The sequence below is a fragment of the Manis javanica genome, chromosome 1 (assembly GCF_040802235.1).
Source record: "Manis javanica isolate MJ-LG chromosome 1, MJ_LKY, whole genome shotgun sequence".
NCBI lineage: Eukaryota > Metazoa > Chordata > Mammalia > Pholidota > Manidae > Manis > Manis javanica.
Genome location: NC_133156.1, coordinates 34,249,048 through 34,269,788, shown reverse-complemented (window position 1 = coordinate 34,269,788; position 20,741 = coordinate 34,249,048). Strand labels below are relative to the sequence as shown.

Sequence of the window (20,741 nt, the reverse complement as noted above, 5' to 3'; positions counted from 1 at the left end):
ACAGAAGCCTGTCTCTGTGCCAGGTACTTCTTGATACCTCACCTGCTCCACACACCCACCTGTGATGCAGACCCGACCCCTCTCTTCCATCCTCAGCATTTTTCAGCGCAAGGTTTACAGATGTCACTCAAGGAAGGGACTTGATAAATTATGAATTCAGGATTCAGATAGGCTTTTCTAATTGAAGAAACTGCATTTTAAACTAACCAAAACCCTGTAATGTGGGAGTGAGTTTTCTTTCATTGCACATGTTCAAGCAGAGGCTGGAGAGATGAGTGTCAGGAACACTCAGTGAGTATGAAAGTTGTGCATGAGGTTGGAGCAGACTGCAGAGACTTCCCAGGCTCCTTCCTCAAGAGTGCACATTCTACAGGCATCGTCAGTGGTTGAACGCCAGGTGAACTTTACTTCCAGGCATTCCTTAGTGGCTGGGCAAAGCAGCAAAGGTGAGGCGAGTTCTCAAACATGAAGACTGCCTCTGCTGCTGTGAGAATTTACCTTCCATCTTCTTTGTGGGGTATTATTCAGTTACCCCTTGATTTTTCAGACAATGCACTTGTTCCTCCTCATCCTATTACTCACTGTCTAATGCTCTCTATTTGGTGCACTCCACCATGGGCTGTGGTGCTTAATCCCCATGTCCTCTCATTAATCCAATTTTCTTTGCCATGATCTGCAACAAAATCATGACTAATATCTCTTCCTTGGCCCTGTGCTATAGGCTCTGTATATCTGCCACCAGTTAATGAGAACAAAAGATAATTAACCCACCCAGGTATGATTACTTCTATTATTCATATTTTTAGAAGCTGTAAGATTAACCTTTACAGGATAGGAAATTTGCCTTTGGATGAAATTTTAACATCCACATCCCTCTACTCAACTCACTGCTCACAGCCTGATTGTAGTCAGCAGTCATTTACCCAGAACCTACTATGCATGCAGGCCTGTACTTAAAAGAATAAACTTTAAAGCTGCACAGAAGATCCATTTTTTTCCTGATGTGGATTAGAAATCAACTCTTATCTGTAAGTGAATTTCACATAATTAAAATGTATCTTTTTGAGTCCCCGAACATAAAGTACCCCTTTGTCCTATAAAATTTCTGCAATGAATTAAACATTTACTCATATGCTTGAACATAATTTACTTATAACTAGATAAATTCCCTTCCTGATAACTTAGAGTCATGCACATCAATGACTCTGCCATGCCTTGACACAATCATCTTGGGTACCCACCAGGCTTTTAGCCTTCACATTGAATATGCCACAATATGCTATAATTTTGGAAATCTTGAGCCTTTTATATATTTACATGTTTGCCATCCCCCGAACTCACCTATGCCTACACACTCACACCAACTCATACAACACTTAATTGGCCAAAGTCTCTGCAACTGTTTGAATCTCTGCCTTTAGCCCACATTGTGGATTGCACTCCAGATCTTTTAAGACTGAGAAAAAGGAACAAGAGTTTCTCTGCACCTATGGTGGCCTACAATTTCTTATTATAAACACTCAAGATATTATTAAATAAGTTGGCGAGGAGAGAGAGGCTCAAGATGGCTGCATGAGTAGGGCAGCGGAAATCTCCTCCCAAAACCATATATATTTTTGAAACTATAACAAATACAACTACACCTAAAAGAGAGACCAGAAGATAAAGTACAAGAGCCAGGCTACTTATGCATTTGTGAGAACTCAGCATCTCACGAAAAGGGTAAGATACAAAGCTGCGACCTGGTGGGACCCGAACACTCCCCTCACCCCAGCTCACCAGCAGGAGGAAAAGAATCAGAGTGGGGAGGGAGTGGACGCACAGGGCTGCTAAATAACCAGCCCTAGTAATCTGCATGAGGAGCACAGACACACATTGCATGGTGTACTGGATATTAGAGAAATGAAAAAGTAGAATCGAAGACAGAGACTGTGAGTGTGTCCCCACAGCTGGCTCCTCTGGGACAAAAGAAAAGTGGGTGCTTTTTAAAAGTCTTAAAGGGACAAGGGCTTAACAGCTGGACAAAATCATCCCAGCACACCCAGCCCAGCAGGCTGGGAATCCTAGGGAACTTCATGTGCCTCAACCCCCTGGGGGGTAACCCAGACCCAAAACCCCTCATGATGATAAGCAGCCTGCCATTCATTCACCCCAGCCGGCGCTACAAGCAAACCAGCTGACTCGCCACAGTGGTGGAGCAGCCTGAGAACAGCCCCACCCACAGCAACCTCATAGAGTTTCCTCCCAATGTGCCGCTAACTGGGACAGACCCAGAGGCTGCCACCGGCAGGCAGCTGCCCAGTACAGACAGAGGAAGCCAGAGCAAGGTCAGTAAGGCATGAAGGAGTGCCGTTCTAGCTGGAGAACACACCCTATGTGTCTGCCTTTCCCCACAGGGCTCTGGGCTGCCCCAACGGCTGTGCCACCCATGGCATCTCAGGAGATTAACCCAGAGACTGCTCCCTGTCTGTGGTAACCAACACAAAGGGACTTTGTTCTCCCAGCTCACATGTGTGTCACCTCCCTATGACCACTTCTATTGCCATGAAAAGGCAGAAGAATCTGGCCAGTCAACAATCAGTAAGATAATCCCCAAGGGAGGGCCTGGGGGAATAGATATAACCAATCTTCCTGAAAAAGAATTCAAAATAAAGGTCATAACCATGCTGATGGACCTTCAGAGAAATATGCAAAAGCTAAGGGATGAAGTGTGGAGAGAGATAACAGAAATGAAACAATCTATAGAAGGTCTTAAGAGCAGACTGGATAAGGTGCAAGAGTCTATTAATGGAATAGAAATCAGGGAATAGAAATCAGAGAACAGAAATACAGAGAAGCTGAGGCAGAGAGAGAGATAAAAGAATCTCTAGGAATGAAAGAATATTAAGAGAACTGTGTGACCAATCCAAATGGAAAAATATTCACATTATAGAGGTACCAGAAGAAGAGAGAGAAAAGGGGATAGAAAGTGTCTTTGAAGAAATAATTGCTGAGAACTTCCCCAAACTGGGGGAGGAAATACTTGCTCAGACTATGGAGGCACACAGAACTCCTGAGAGATGGGATCCAAAGAGGTCAACACCAAGACACATAATAATTAAAATGGCAAAGATCAAAGGAAAGGACAGAGTATTAATGTCAGCCAAAGAGAGGAAAAAGATCACCTGCAAAGGAAAACCCATCAGGCTATCATCAGATTTCTCAACAGAAACCTTACAGGCCAGAAGAGACTGGCATGATATATTTAATGCAATGAAACAGAAGGACTGTGAAGCAAGAATACTGTATCCAGCATGATTATCATTTAAATGTGAAGGAGGGATTAAACAATTCCCAGATAAGCAAAAGTTGAGGGAATTTGCCTCCCGCAATCTACATCTACAGGGTATTTTAAGGGACCGCTCTAGATGGAAGAATTCCTAAGGCTAAACAGATGTCACCCGAGAAAATAAAATCACAGCAAAGAAAGCAAACCAACCAGATACTAACTAAAGGCAAAAAATGAAATCAGCTATCCACAAAAGCAGTCAAGGGAAACGCAAGGGTACAGAATAAAACACCTGACATATAAAGAGTGGAGGAGGAAGAATAAGAAGGGAGAGAAATAAAGAATCATAACACTGTGCTTATAGTAGCATAATAAGTGAGTTCAAGTTAGATGGGTAGATAGTAAATAAGCTACCCTTGAACCTTTGGCAACCACGAATCCAAAGCCTGCAATGTCAATAAGTACATATCTATCGATAATCATCCTAAATGTAAATGGACTGAATGCACCAATCAAAAGACACAGAGTAATAGAAGGGATTCAAAGTCAAGACCCATCTCTATGCTGCTTATAAGAGATTCACCTCAAATGCAAAGATATACACAGACTAAAAGTGAAGGGATGGAAAAAGATATTTCATGCAAATAGGGAGAAAAAAGCAGGTGTTGTAGTACTTGTATCAGACAAAATAGACTTCAAAACAAAGAAAGTCACAAGAGATAAAGAAGGACATTACATAATAATAAAGGGGTCAGTCCAACAAGAGGATATAACCATTATAAACATATATGCACACAATACAGGAGCACCAACGTACCTGAAACAAATATTAACAGAACTCAAGGAGGAAATAGAATGCAATGCATTCATTCTGGGAGACTTCAACACACCACTCACTCCAAAGGACAGATCCACCAGACAGAAAATAAGTAAGGACCCAGAGGCACTGAACAACACACTAGAACAGATGAACCTAACAGACATCTACAGAATACTACACCCAAAAGCAGCAGGATACAATTCTTCTCAACTGCACATGGAACATTTTCCATAATAGACCACATACTAGGCCACAAAAAGGGCCTCAGGAAATTCAAAAAGATTGAAATTTTACCATCCAACTTCTCAGATCACAAAGTTATAAAACTAGAAATAAATTGTACAAAGAAAACAAAGGTTCACAAACACATGAAGGCTTAACAACATGCTCCTAATCAATGGATCAATGACCAAATTAACTTACCCTTTGGTAACTGTTAGTCCATTCTTGGGTTCAGTGAATCTAGTGCTGTTTTGCTCCTTCAGTTTTTTCTTTGTTCTTTCTGTTATTATTTGGTATCATTAATCCAAAATTACATGCAGAATGTTGTGTTTACTAGACACCCCACATCATCAAGTTCCCCCCACATACCCCATTGCAGTCACTGTTCATCAGTGTAGTAAGATGCTGTAGAATCACTACTTGTCTTCTCTGTGTTGTACAGCCCTCCCCGTGCCCTCACACACATTATAGTTGCTAATCATAATGCCCCCTTTCTTCACAGCCACTTTATCCTTCCATTACCACCCATCCTCCCCAGTCCCTTTCCCTTTGGTAACTGTTAGTCCATTCTTGGATTCTGTGACTTTGCTGCTGTTTTGCTCCTTCCATTTTTTTTCTTGTTCTTATACTCTACAGATGAGTAAAATCATTCAATACTTCTCTTTCTTTGCCTCGCTTATCTCACTGAGCATAATACCATCTAGTACCATCTATGTTGTTGCAAATGTTCGGATTTGTTTTCTTCTTATGACTGAATAACATTCCACTGTGCATACGTACCACATCGTCTTCATCCATTGATCTACTGATGGGCAATCAGCTTGGCTATTGTGAATAGTGCTAAACTATTCACATAGGGGTGCATATGTCTTTTTTAAACTGGGCTGCTGCATTATATTATATTATATTATATTATATTATATTATATTATATTATATTATATTATATTATATTATATTATTTATTTATTTATTTTAGTACTATTAATCTACAAAAACATGAGTAATATGTTTACTAGACTCCTCTCATCACCAAATTCACCCCACATACCCCATTGCAGTCACTCTCCATAAGTGTAGTAAGATGCTATAGAATCACTATTTGTCTTCTCTGTCTTGTACAGTCCTCCCTGTGCCACTCTTCCCACTGCATACGTGCTAATCATAAGGCACCCTTTCTGTCCCCACCCTTCCCTTATCCCTCCATTGCCACACATCCACCCCAGTCCCTTTCCTTTTGGTAACTGTTAGTTGATTCTTGGGTTCCTTGAGTCTGCTACTGTTTTGCTCCTTCAGTTTATCTTTGTTCTTATACTCCACAGATGTGTGAAATGATTTCATTCTTGTCTTTCTTTACCTGGTTTGTTTCATGGAGTATAATATCCTTTACCTCAATTTATGTGGTTTCAAATGGTGGGATTTGTTTTCTTCTTATGACTGAATTGTATTCCACAGTGTATATGTACCACATCTTCTTTATCCATTCAACTACTGATGGAACTTAGACTGGCTATTGTGAATAGTGCTGTGATAAACATAGGGGTGCATATGTCTTTTTGAAAGAGGGCTGCTGCATTTTATTTATTTATTTATCTATATACTTATTTATTTTGGTATCCTTAATCTACAATTACATGAGTAACATTATGCTTACTAGACTCCACCCATCACCAAGTTCTCCCCAGATATGCCATTGCAAACAATGTCTATCATCATAATGAGGAAGTATAGAATCCCTACTTGTCTTCTCTGTGTTGTACAGCCCTCCCCATGCCCCTCCCATATTATACATGTGAATCATAATGCCCCCTTCTCCCCCACCTGCCTTATTCCTCCATTCCCACCCATCCTTCCCAGTCCATTTCCCTTTGGTAAATGTTAGTCCATTCTTAGGTTCTGTGAGTCTGCTGTTGTTTTGCTCCTTCAGGTTTTTCTTTGTTCTTTTTTTTAAATTTTGGAATCAATAATCTACAATTACATGTGAAACATTACATTTACTAGACTCCCCACATCACCAAGTTGCCCCCACATGTGCCTTTGCTGTCACTGTCCATCAGCATGGTAAGATGCTGTGGAATCACTGCTTGTCTTCTCTGTGTTATACATCCTTCCCCATGCCCTCCACACACATAATACTTGCTAATCATAATGCTACCTTTTTACCCACCCACCCTTATCTGTCCATTCCCACTCATCCACCCCAGTCCCTTTCCCTTTAGTAACTGTTAGTCTGTTCTTGGGTTCTGTGAGTCTGCTGCTGTTTTGCTCCTTCAGTTTTTTCTTTGCTCTTGTACTCCACACATGAGTGAAATCATTTGATACTTGTGTTTCTCTGCCTGGCTTATCTCACTGAGCATAATTCCATCAAGCTCCATCCATGTTGTTGCAAATGGTAGGATTTGTTTTCTTCTTATGGCTGAATAATATTCTATTGTGCATATGTACCACATCTTCTTCATTCACCTACTGAAGGACACTTTGCTTGGTTATTGTGAATAGGTGCTGTGATAAACATAGGTGTGCATATGTCTTTTTTAACAGCTGCTGCACTCTTTTTATTTATTTATTTATTTTGGTACCATTAATCTACAATTACATGGGTAGCATTATGTTTACTAGACTCCCCACATCACCAAGTTGCCCCCAGATACCCCATTGCTATCATGTCCATCAGTGTAGTCAGACACTGTTGAATCACTAGTTGTCTTCTCTGTGTTGTACAGCCTTCCCATGCCCTCTAGCTCCATCCATGTGGCTGCTAATGGCAGGATTTATTTACTTCTTATGGCTGAATTGTATTCCACTGTCTATACGTAGCACCTCTTCTATACATAGCACCTCTACTTTTTCCATTAAACTACTGATGGACAGTTAGCTTGCCTATTGTGAATAGTGCTGTGATAAACATAGGGATGCATATGACTTTTTGAAACTGGGCTGCTGCATTCTTTTTATCTATCTATCTATCTATCTATCTATCTATCTATCTATCTATCATCTATCTATCTATCTATCCATTTATTTTGGTATCATTAATCCACAATCGTATGAGTAACTTTTTATTTACCAGACTCCCCCCATCACCAAGTTCCCCTAGATACCCCATTGCAGTCACTGTCCATCATCGCAGTGAGATGCTATAGAATCACTACTTGTCTTCTCTGTGTTGTACAGACCTCCACGTAACCCCCCTCGACATTTTGCACTCTATTCATAATGCCACCTTTCTCCTACTCCCTCCACTTTGTCCCTCCATTTCCACCCAACAACCCCAGTCCCTTTCCCTGTGGTAACTGTTCATCTACTCTTGGGTTCTATGAGTCTGCTGCTGTTTTCCTAGTTCAGTTTTCCTTTGTTCTTTTATTTTTATTTTGGTATCCATAATCTACAGTTATGTGCAGATTATGTTTACTAGACTCCCCACATCATGAAGTTCCCCCACATACCCCATTGCAGTCACTGTCCATCAGTGTGGCAAGGTGCTGTGGAATCACTGCTTGTCTTCTCTGTATTGTACAGCCCTCCATGTGCCCTCCCCACATTACACATGCTAATCATCATGGGCCCTATCTTCTCCCCCATATCCCTCCATTCCCACCCATCCACCCAAGCCCTTTCCCCTTGGTAACTGTGACTCCATTCTTTTGATCTGTGAGTCTGCTGCTGTTTTGCTCCTTCCATTTTCTATTTGTTCTTATACTCCAAAAATCAGTGAAATCATTTCATATATATCTATATATATATATATATATATATAAACCACTAATGTTTACTAAGATTATGCAGCTTCCCATGGCTGGGCAGTGCCCTGCCCTCTGCGGGAGGAATTTGCAAGTGCAGCACTGTTGCCTGGAGATTCTATGATGTCACAGAGGTGCCTCTTTCTTACGGATAGAATATATATGGTGAGAGAAGCAGGTTCTCCCTTCAGAGCCTGGTGACTTAGCTGGGGGTGTGATTTCAGTGAAGAGAGTGCTGAACACCATGACAGCATCAGGGATAATTGAAACCAGATCCAAGGTACTGTGTGTTTCTTTTTATTTTGCTCTCAGTGCTAAACAGTTACATGAGCAACATTATGGTTACTAGACTCCCTCCATTGTCAAGTCCCCACCACATACCCCTTAAGAGTCACTGTCCATCAGCCTAGTAATATGCTGCAGAATCACTACTTGTCTTCTCCTTGTTTTACAGCCTGCCCTATGTACACCCCACATTATACATGCTAACCATAATGCACAATTTCTATGCCCACCCCTCTTACCCCTCCTCTCCCACCCATCTACCTGAGTCCCTTTTGCTCTGATAAAGGTTAGTTCATTCTTGGGACCTCTGAGTCTGCTGCTGTTTTGCTCCTTTCGTTTTTCTCTTTTCTTATACTCCACAGATGAGTGAAACATTTTGATACTTGTCTTTCTTCCCCTGGATTATTTCACTGAGCATAATACCCTATAGCTCAATCCATGTTGTTGCAAATGGTAGGATTTGTTTTCTTCTTATGGATGAATTGTATTCCACTGTGTATATGTAGCACATCTTCTTTATCCATTCAACTACTGATGGACACTTAGCTTTGCTATTGTGAGTAGTGCTGTGATACACATAGGGTTGTATATGTCTTCTTTAAACAGGGCTGCTGCATTCTTTTCATTTGTTCATTTATTTTTTAATTAATTTATTTATTTTATGTTGTTGTTACCATTAATCTATGATGACATGAGGAACATTATGTTTACTAGACTACCTCCATCGAAAAGTTCCCCCCACATAGCCCACTGTAGTCATTGTCTTTCAGCATAGTGAGACACTGTAGAATCACTACTTGCCTTCTCTGTGTTGTACAGCCCTCCCCGTGCCCCCCTACAATATACTTGCTAATCATAATGCCCCTCTCTTCCTCCCCCCTTCTTTAATCCCCCCATTCCCACCAATCCTGCCCAGGCCCTTTCCCTTTGGTAACTCTTAGTCCATTCTTGGTCTTTGTGATTCTGCTGCTGTTTTGCTCCTTCAGTTTTTTCTTTATTCTTTTTTTTCATTTGGGTATCATTAATCTTCAGTTGCATGTGGAACATCATGTTTACTAGACTCCCTACATCACCAAGTTCCCCCCACATACCCCACTGCAGTTACTGTCCATCAGCACAGTAAAATGCTCTGGAATCACTGCTTATCTTCTCTGTGTTGTACAGAGCTCCCTGTGCTGCCCCCTACATTATACTTGCTAATCATAATGTCCCCTTTCCTCCACACACCCATTATTTGTCCATTCCCACCCATCCTCCAGAGTCCCTTTCCCTTTGGTATCTTTTCATTCATTCTTGAGTTCGGTGAGTCTGCTGCTGTTCTGCTCCTTCAGTTTTTGCTTTGCTCTTGTCCTCCACAGATTTGTGAAATCATTTGATACTTGTCTTTCACCATCTGGCTTATTTCACTGTGCATAATAACGTCTAGCTCCATCCATATTGTTGCAAATGGTAGGATTTGTTTTCTTCTTATGGCTGAATAATATTTCATTGTGTATATGAACCACATCTTCTTTATCCATTCATCTACTGACGGACAATTAGCTCAGCTTTTGTGAAGAGTGCTGTGATAAATGTAGGTTTGCATATGTCTTTTTAAAACTGGGCTCCAGCATTAGTTATTTACACATATATATATATATATATATAATTTATTTACATTTTGGTTTAATTGATCTAGAATTACATGAGTAACATTATGTTTACTAGACTCCTCCCATCACCATATTCCCCCTAGATACTGCATTACAATCACTGTCCATCATCGTAGTGAGAAACTGTAGAATAACTACTTATCTTCTCTCTGTTGTACAGCCCTACCTGTGCCCCCTGACATTTTTATTGCTAATTGTAATGCCCCCTTTATTCCCCACACCCCAAATCTATCCATTCCCACCCATTCACAGCAGTCACTCTCCCTTTGGTAACTGTCAGTCCATTCTTGTGTTCTCAGTCTTCTGCTGTTTTGCTCCTTCAGTTTTTCTTTGTTCTTATTCTCCACAGAAGAGTGAAATCATTTGATATATATTTGTAGGCCAGAACCACTACTGTTTACAAAATTATGAAGCTTCCAATGGCTGGGAACTGCCCGCTCACTGGAGGTGGACTTTGAAAGAGCAGCACTGTTGCCTGAAGATTCCATGATGTCACAGTGGTGCCTCTTTCCTAGAGACAGATTGTGTATGATGAGAGGAGCAGGTTCCCATTTCAGAGCCTGGTGCCCTAGCCAGGTGTGTGATTTTGGTGAGGTGGGCGATGAACACCTTGACAGCATAAGGGAAAATGGAAACTACATCCAAGGTACTGTGGGTTTCTTTTGATTCCATTGTGTATATGTACCACATCTCCTTTATCAGTTCATCTACTGATGGACAATTACGTTCGCAATTGTGAATACTGCTGTGATTAACAGAGGGGTGCATAAGTCTTTTTCAAACTGGGCTGCTGTGTTTGTTTGTTTATTTATTTATTTGTTTGTTTGTTTACTTATTTATTTATGTTGGTACTGGTACTCAGGTGAACTTCCCAAAGAGCCTCTGCCTGGCCTGGGAGCACTGGGCCTCCGTTCTGCTGGGGGTCGTCACCGCTTACTGCCCTAGCATGTGGAACAGACCCTTTTGCATCCCTGCCCGGCACCTCCTTTTCCCTGTCCTTACCCTCTTGGTAGCTGCATCTGAAGACAAACGCAGGGGAAACACCCACAGGGCAGCCTGTGGAGGGTGTGCCTGTGCCTGCACCTGACCCCCCACCCCATAGGGTCTTTCCCTCCCCTCACAGGCTTCTTGTGTGCTCCATGCCTCCTCCCTCAGGACAAGAGCTGCTGTTTCTGGTTCCTAGTCCTCCTGACTTTATACCTGGCTGTAAACTGGGCTTTCCTGGGTTACCCTGAGATGAGTGAGGCAGGCCATGGGCTGCAAGGCCACAGCCCTGGCGATCGGTGGCATCTCTCCATGCCTCAGGCCCAGCCAGCCTCCCCTCTCACCTTTTCCCAGGCACAGTGGGACACCTTTCTTCCACACTCAGATCTCAGGTAGCCCCATGGAAAAATGGAATATATGCTGTGTGTCATTTATTTGATCAAACCAGGCAGACAAATCTATAGCAAAGCTCCAAATCAAAGTCCCATCCCAGAGGCTCCTTGGGGACAGATGTGGTGGGTGTAGGTGGGGACAGTGCATGGTGGGTGTGGGTGGGTGTGGGTGGAGATGGTGTGTGGTGGGTGTGGGTGGGGATAGCTGGAGCAGCTTGCTGGCAGCCTCCTGTTTGTCACCTGTCTCTCCCTCCTTCTGCACGGCTGTGGGCAGCTTCTGCTGGGCCCCTGGTCTCTGTGGGTTGGCAGGCTTTGTGTCCCCAGTGCTTACTCAGAGACCCCCACCTCCCCCAGTGGCTAAGGCCCTCTCACCCATGCTGGGTGTGCTTGTGTGGCCTGCGGGGAGGGGGATGCCTGGCAGGAGGCCCAGCAGTGGGGGAAGCTCTCCAAGTGACCAGCCACTTGGGGTCTCTGCCCTGGGCCTCTGCATCTGGGACAGTCAGCCGTGGCAGCCTCTGTGCCCTCCTCAGAAGGCCCCATGGAACTGAGCACAGACCTTGTGAGGGTTTGACTTGGCGGGCCCATGCAGCCCTGTCCTGGGCTCAGCCTCCAGGAATGTGTTCTCACAGGTAGAAAGGACCCATCTGCTTCCCATCCAACCCCACTCCTGCAGGCTGTGGCCCTGATGAAATACGCTTGCCTTGTGCTGCACACCTGCATCTCTGGGGCACAGTGGGGGCGAGGCCTTGCCTGTTGGGCAGCTGAGCCAGAGGAAGAAGATTCCTCAGCTCCCCCTGGGATCTTCTGGGCCTGGACACTTGGACTTATCTGCTTAGACCAGAGATTGGCAAATTAAGACCATTGGGCTACATCTAGCCTGCCACTATTTTCATATGGCTCACAAGCTAAGAAGGATTTTTGATTTTTTAAAAGATTGGGGGAGAAAACACAAAAGAGTAAGATTTTGTGACTTGTAAAAATTGTATGAAATCTCAATTTTATTGCTCATAAATTGGCACACAGCCAAGCCCACTCATACATACTGTCTGTGGCTGCTTTTGTACCATAATTGCAGAGACCCTTTTGCCACAGAGACCCTGTGGCCTGCAAAAGCCAAGAAATCTGCTCTCCGACCCTTCACAGAAACTGTGCTGACCTGCTTACAGGGTCTAGGCTGAGGGAACTCTCTGTTCAGGCTGGAGCCTCAGACGCAAAATGATGTTGTGTGAGCTCTTCGAAGCCTGGGCCACCTGTAAGTAGAGGGTGTGAGCTCGTCATCACGAGGGGCTCTCTAGCCTGAGCCTTTCATGGGCCTTGCAGACCCCAGCCCTCTCCTTCCTGAGGCTCACCTACTCCTATTGGCAAATACTGGGGTCCCAGGAAGGAGCTAGGTCACAGGAAACAAAGGCCCTTTAGTCTGTGTTACTGAAGATCACAAAAACCTCAACCACTTTGATGAGAAAAGAGATTTTAATGTCTTGCATGTAAACACTTTTACTATTTTGCATATTTTATATATGCAGAGAAATTCGCTGTTTGAAATTAAGCACAAAATGTATTTGTCAAGGAGGATCATGGGAAGATGGTGGCATGAGTAGTTCAGAGGAAATCTCCTCCCCAAAACATATATATTTATGAAAATACAATAAATACAACTATTTCTAAAAGAGACACCAGTGGATGCAGTAAAACAGCCAGGATACATCTATACCTGCAAGAACTCAGCATCACACAAAGGGGGTAAGATACAAGCTGTGGCCAGGCAGAATCCAAATGCTCCCCCACCCCAAACCTGGCAGGAATAAAGGAGTCAGAATGGGGAAGGAGTGATAGCCCAGGACTGCTAAACAACCAGCTCTAGAAATGCAGACACAAGGTGCACAGGGTGCTGGATATTAGAGAAACAGAAAACCAAACCTGTGGGCAGGTCCCCGCAACCGGTGCCCTTGAGACAAAAGAAAAGCGAGTGCTTTCTGAAAGTCTTAAAGAGACAGGGACCCAATAGCTGGACAAAGTTGTCCCGGCAGCTGGGAATATTGGGGAAACTTCAGCACCCTAAACAGAGGCAGTGCAGCTCTGAAGCCCCTCACAGGACTAGGCAGCCTGCCAGTTGTTCCTCAACTGGCATGGACCCCAACACACGGGCCCAGTAGCAGGAAAGTGGGAGCGTGTGCCAGGGGCGGAAGCGCTAGAAGGAACCGAGAGCAGATCTGTGCACCACAGGGCTAGCCCACAGCAGCACGACCGAACAGCCCAGGTGCAGCTCATGTGCACTGGCAGCAGTGAAGCCAGAGCCTGGTAGAAGCCTGTGCAAAAAGCCCCACATGCCCCAGCAGCGGAGTCAGAGGGAGCAGGCAGACTCTCAGGAGCCAACTGGAATCCCAGCCCAAAGCACAGCCACCCAGGCCAGACCCAAAGGCTGCTGCTGCCACACAGATGCCCAACAGGGCCACTGCTAGCATAGACGAGTGCACCTGGCATGCCTGCCACTCCCCTCAGGACGCCTTGCTGCTCTGACGGACACCCCACCCACAGCAGCATAGGAGATTAGTGCAGGCAGCCATCACAGGGAGCAGAGAAGGGCAAGGCATCCAGCAAGCAGGAAAGGACTTTCTTCTCCCAGCTGACACACCCACAACCTGCCTACAGCCACTGCAATCACCATGAAAAGGCAAAAAAATCTGGTCCAGACCAAGATACACCTAAGAAAGGATCTGCAGAGGCAAACCTAACCAGTCTCCCTGAAAAAGAATTCAAAATAAAAATCATAAACATGCTGACAGAGCTGCAGAGAAATATGCAAGAGCTAAGGGATGAAGTCCAGAGGGAGATTACAGACATCCGGAGGGAGATTACAGCAGTGAAACAAACTCATGAAGGATTTATAAGCAGAATGGATAAGATGAAAGAGGCCATTGATGGAAAAGAAACCAGAGAACAGGAACACATAGAAGCTGATGCAGAGAGAGATAAAAGGATCTCCAGAAATGAAACAATATTAAGAGAACTGTGTGACCAATCCAAAAGGAACAACATGCACATTATAGGGGTACCAGAGGAAGAAGAGAGAGAAAAAGGGATGGAAAGTGTCTTTGAAGAAATAATTGCTGAGAACTTCCCCAAACTGGGGGAGGAAATAGTTGCTCAGACTACAGAGGCACGCAGAACTCCTGAGAGACGGGATCCAAAGAGGTCAACACCAAGACACATAATAATTAAAATGGCAAAGAACAAGGACAGGGACAGAGTATTAAAGGCAGCCAGAGAGAAAAAAAGGTCACCTACAAAGGAAACCCATTAGGCTATCATCAGACTTCTCAACAGAAACCTTACAGGCCAGAAGAGAATGGCATGATATATTTAATGCAATGAAACAGAAGGGCCTTGAACCAAGGATACTGTATCCAGCATGATTATCATTTAAATATGAAAGAGGGATTAAACAATTCCCAGACAAGCAAAAGTTGAGGGAATTTACCTCCCACAAACAACCTCTACAGGGTATCTTAGAGGGACTCTAGATGGGAGCACTCCTAAAAAGAGCATAGAACAAAACACCCACCATATGAAGAACGGAGATGGAGGAAAAAGAAGGGAAAGAAATAAACATCAGACTGTGTTTATAACACCTCAATAAGTGAGTGAGGTCAGACAGTAAAGTAGTAAACAAGCTAACGTTGAACCTTTGGTAACCACAAATCTAAAGCCTGCAATGGCAACACATACATATCTTTAAGTAATCACCCTACATGTAAATGGATTGAATGCACTAATCAAAAGACACAGAGTAATAGAATGGGAAAAAAAGCAAGACCCATCTATATGCTGCTTACAAGAAACTCACCTCAAACCCAAAGACATGCACAGATTAAAAGTCAAGGCTTGGAGAAAGATATTTCATGCAAACAACAGAGAGAAAAAAGCAGGTGTTACAATACTAGTATCAGACAAAATAGACCTCAAAATAAATAAAGTTAACAAGAGATAAATAAGGACATTACATAATGATAAAAAGCCTTAGTCCAATAAGAGGATATAACCATTATAAACATATATGCACACAATACAGGAGCACCAATATATGTGAAACAAATACTAACAGAATTAAAGGAGGAAATAGAATGCAATGCATTCATTTTGGGAGACTAACACTCCACTCACCCCAAAGGACAGATCCAACAGACAGAAAATAAGTAAAGGCTCACAAATACATGGAGGCTTAACAACATGCTCCTAAATAATCAATGGATCAATGACCAAATTAAAATGGAGATCCAGAAATATATGGAAACAAATGACAACAACAACACAAAGCCCCAACTTCTGTGGGATGCAGCAAAGCAGTCTTAAGAGGAAAGTATATAGCAACCCAGGCATATTTAAAGAAGGAAGAACAATCCCAAATGAATAGTCTAATGTCACAATTACCGAAATTGGAAAAAGAAGTACAAATGAGGTCTAAGGTCAACAGATGGAGGTACATAATAAAGATCAGAGAAGAAATAAATAAAAATGAGAAGAATAAAAAAATAGAAAAAATCAATGAAACCAAGAGCTGGTTCTTTGAAAAAATAAACAAAACAGATAAGCCTCTAGCCAGACTTATTAAGAGAAAAAGAGAGTCAAGACACATCAACAGAATTAGAAACAAGAAAGGAAAAATCACGACGGACCCCACAGAAATACAAAGAATTATCAGAGAATACTATGAAACCCTATATGCTAAAAAGCTGGAATATATAGGAGAAATGGACAACTTCTTAGAAAAATACAACCTTCCAAGACTGACCCAGAAAGAAACAGAAAATCTAAACAGACCAATTACCAGCAACAAAATTGAAGTGGTAATCAAAAACCTATGCAAGAACAAAACCCCTGGGCCAGATGGATATACCTCAGAATTTTATCAAACATGCAGAGAAGACATAACACCCATTCTCCTTAAAGTTTTCCAAAAACTAGAAGCGGAGAGAATACTCCCAAACTCATTCTATGAAGCCAACATCACCCTAATACCAAAACCAGGCAAAGACCCCACCAAAAAAGAAAATTACAGACCAATATCCCTGATGAATGTAGATGCAAAAATACTCAATAAAATATTAGCAAACAGAATTCAACAGTATATCAAAAGGATCATACACCATGACCAAGTGGGATTCATCCCAGGGATGCAAGGATGGTACAACATTTGAAAATCCATCAACATCATCCACCACATCAACAAAAAGAAAGACAAAAACCACATGATCATCTCCATAGATGCTGAAAAAGCATTTGACAAAATTCAACATCCATTCATGATAAAAACTCTCAGCAAAATGGGAATAGAGGGCAAGTACCTCAACATAATAAAGGCCATATATCATAAACCCACAGCCAACATTATATTGAACAGCGAGAAGCTGAAAGCATTTCCTCTGAGATCAGGAACCAGACAGTAATGCCCACTCTCCCCACTGTTATTTAACATAGTACTAGAGGTCCTAGCCATGGCAATCAGACAAAACAAAAATACAAGGAATCCAGTTTGGTAAGGAACAAGTTGAATTGTCACTATTTGAAGATGATATGATATTGTACATAAAAAACCCTAAAGACTCCACTCCAAAACTACTCGAACTGATATCGGAATACAGTAAAGTTGCAGGATACAAAATTAACACACAGAAATCTGTAGCTTTCCTATACACTAACAATGAACCAATACAAAGAGAAATCAGGAAAACAATTGCATTCACAATTGCATCAAAAAGAATAAAATACCTAGGAATAAACCTAACCAAAGAAGTGAAAGACCTATACCCTGAAAACTACAAGACACTCTTAAGAGAAATTAAAGGGGACAGTAACAAATGGAAACTCATCCCGTGCTCCTGGCTAGGAAGAATTAATATCGTCAAAATGGCCATCCTGCCCAAAGCAATATACAGATTTGATGCAATCCCTCTCAAATTACCAACAGCATTCTTCAATGAACTGGAACAAATAGTTTAAAAATTCATATGGAACCGCCAGAGACCCTGAATAGCCAACACAATCCTGAGAAGGAAGAATAAAGTGGGGGGATCTCGCTCCCCAACTTCAAGCTCTACTACAAAGCCGCAGTAATCAAGACAATTTGGTACTGGCACAAGAACAGAGCCACAGACCAGTGGAACATAATAGAGACTCCAGACATTAACCCAAACATATATGGCCAATTAATATTTGATAAAGGAGCCATGGACATACAATGGGGAAATGACAGCCTCTTCAACAGATGGTGCTGGCAAAACTGGACAGCTACATGTAAGAGAATGAAACTGGATCACTGTCTAACCCCATACACAAAAGTAAATTCAAAATGGATCAAAGACTTGAATGTAAGTAATGAAACCATAAAACTCTTAGAAAAAAACATAGGCAAAAATCTCTTAGACATAAACATGAGTGACCTCTTCTTGAACATATCTCCCCGGGCAAGGGAAACAAAGGCAAAAATGAACAAGTGGGACTATATCAAGCTAAAAAGCTTCTATACAGCAAAGGACACCATCAATAGAACAAAAACATATCCTACAGTATGGGAGAACATATTCATAAATGACAGATCGGATAAAGGATTGATATTCAAAATATATAAAGAGCTCACACACCTCAACAAACAAAAAGCAAATACTCTAATTAAAAAATGGGCAGAGGTGCTGAATGGACAGTTCTCCAAAGAAGAAATCCAGATGGCCAACAGGCACATGAAAAGATGCTCCACATCGCTATTCATCAGAGAAATGCAAATTAAAACCACAATGAGATATCACCTCACACCAGTAAGGATCGCTATCATCGAAAAGACAAACAACAACAAATGTTGGCGAGAGTGTGGAGAAAGGGGTACCCTCCTACAGTGCTGGTGGGAATGTAAACTAGTTCAACCATTGTGGAAAGCAGTATGGAGGTTCCTCAGAATGCTCAAAATAGAAATACCATTTGACCCAGGAATTCCACTTCTAGGAATTTACCCTAAGAATGCAGCACTCCAGTTTGAAAAAGACAGATGCACCCCTATGTTTATCGCTGCACTGCTTACAATAGCCAAGATATGGAAGCAACCTAAATGTCCTTCAGTAGATGAATGGAGAAAGAAGATGTGGTACATATACACAATGAAATATTATGCAGCCATAAGAAAAAAACAGATCCTACCATTCACAACAACATGGATGGAGCTAGAGGGTATTATGCTCAGTGAAATAAGCCAAGCAGAGAAGGATAAGTACCAAATGATTTCACTCATATGTGGAGTATAAGAACAAAGGAAAATTGAAGGAACAAAACAGCAGCTGAATCACAGAACCCAAGAATGGACTAATAGTTACCAAAAGGAAAGGGACTGGGGAAGATGGGAGGGAAGGGAGGGATAAGGGTGGGAAAAAAGAAAAGGGGCATTACCATTAGCATGTATAGTGTGTGGGGGGCACGAGGAGGGCTGCACAACACAGAGAAGACAAGTAGTGATTTTACAGCATCTTACTATGGAGATGGATAGTGACTGTGAAGGGGTATGTGGGGGGGGGGATTTGGGGAAGGGGGGAACCTAGTAAACATAATGTTCTTTCTGTAATTGTAGATTAATGATACCAAAATAAAAAAAATGTATTTGTCAAACGATGGATGAATGCATTCATCAAGGGATATTTTCAACAAAAAAACGACTTTCTTTCATAAAACTTCTTACAGGGGATTTTATGTCCATGGAAGTATCTGTGATTTCCTTAATCAGTTTGTTGTGTAAACGGGGTGCGTTCACATTTATTTGTTCCTTTTTAAGAAAGGAATTTTATGGAAAGAGCTGTGTTTGAAGGTTTTTGTGAGAAGAATTCATGCCTTTTTGTTACAGTTTGAACAAGAAGGGCCTCTTTCCCCAGTTAACAGTGTAACTGGGTATCCTCAGGCTTGGCGGTGAAATCACCTTCCTGTGTTGTATTGTATGTGCACAGTTGACCTCATTGATGTTCATCTTTATGTAGAGTCAAACTGTAGCACGTGACTGCACCTGAGAACCTCTGGCAAAGTCCAGAGTGACAAAACCAGGACCGAGGGGCCCCAGAGAGTTGAGATGAAGGTGTGCGGGTGTGCTGATCTGTGCCTTCATGTCTGGGGGAGGCAGCGCCATGGGAGGATCAGAGACATTGAAAGGACCAATAAGAGGGACCAGAAGGCCAGGGAGGGAGTAAGGGGTCCAGAGAGAATCGGTGCTGGAGAAGAAGGGTGGTGAGAGGGGAGGGGCAGTGAGTGGAGTAGGGGGCAGAGGGGTGCATGGGAAAGGAGGGAGGGGTGGGGGAGAGGAAAGGTCCATGGCAGGAGAGTGGGGTTCATGATGGGAGGGAACCAGGAGCTTAGGTTGAGAAAGCTACACCGGATTACCTTCGTGGAGGTTTGTTATGAACTTTCTCCAAGTCCTGGGTTCAAGGTGAGGCCGCCTGAGGCCACGTTCTCCTTTGTCCTTGCCACAGCCCCTGGGGTCGATGCAGCTAACCCCACCTGGACGGCTCCCCACCACTGAAGCCCGGTTTCCGGGGCACCCCCTGTCCCGTGTTGTCCGGAGACAAAGGCAGCCCCAGCATCACCATCCTGCTGCCCAGCAGCACCGGTGTGGGCCTCTGCCCGTCTCTGTCCTTCATTTGCCCCCGTGCTCATCGCCCACGATGCCCCACTGCCACCCCTGGGGCGCGCTCCCTGTCCGGGTTGTACAGGCTCACGGTCTAGAATCCTGGCTCCAGCTTTAGTCTGGTTCTCACGGTTCAGGAGTCTGCAGGACCCCGGGCACAGCGACCCCTCTGAGGGGCACCACTGGCTGGTCAGGTCCCGCTTGGGCAGCAGCGAAGCCTGCTCAGTGCTGCTGAGCAGAGGCTGTTTGGTCCTTGGAACCTGCTGCCTCTCATCCCGGGAGCCTGCTCCTGGTTCCCAGCCCTCTTGGGTCCCACTTCCTTCCCAGTCCAAGCAGCAACCATCTCTGGGCACGATGCAGACCACAGAACATCGCTGGCATCTCGCCATCTCCGTGGCCTGCTTCCTTCCCTGCCCCTCCGTGCGGGGTGGTCAGTAGTAGGGATATTCTATCCGAGGCCTTTACTGGGTCCAGTGTGGGAGGTGCATGGGCTCCAGGGGTGGTCTTGAAACTGCCATTGATCCCTTGGTGCCAATTTTGCACCTCAGTAATGTATCTTATTTAGGCAACACCCAGACATCAAGTAAAATCGGTTGGTTCACATATGCGTTCGTTCATGCAGAGCTCGGGATTGGATAGCCATTACGTCCCAGCTACCCTGCTGTTTCCCGTGCAGCAGTGAGCAGGTGGTCTCTCCCCACAGACAGGAGGCCTCCCCCTTCACCTGGT

General features: G+C 43.4%; 1 protein-coding gene across 1 annotated transcript in view; it reads left to right on the top strand.

The window, feature by feature from the left end:
- The first annotated feature begins 10,517 nt into the window (after positions 1 to 10,517).
- The window catches only part of LOC140843396 (aryl hydrocarbon receptor nuclear translocator 2-like), a 52,204-nt gene continuing 41,980 nt past the window's right edge, over positions 10,518 to 20,741 (top strand). Inside the window, exon 1 of the mRNA XM_073212772.1 lies at positions 10,518 to 10,632. Within this exon, the coding sequence (XP_073068873.1) occupies positions 10,518 to 10,632 (115 nt within the window). The remainder of the gene's footprint in view (positions 10,633 to 20,741) is intronic.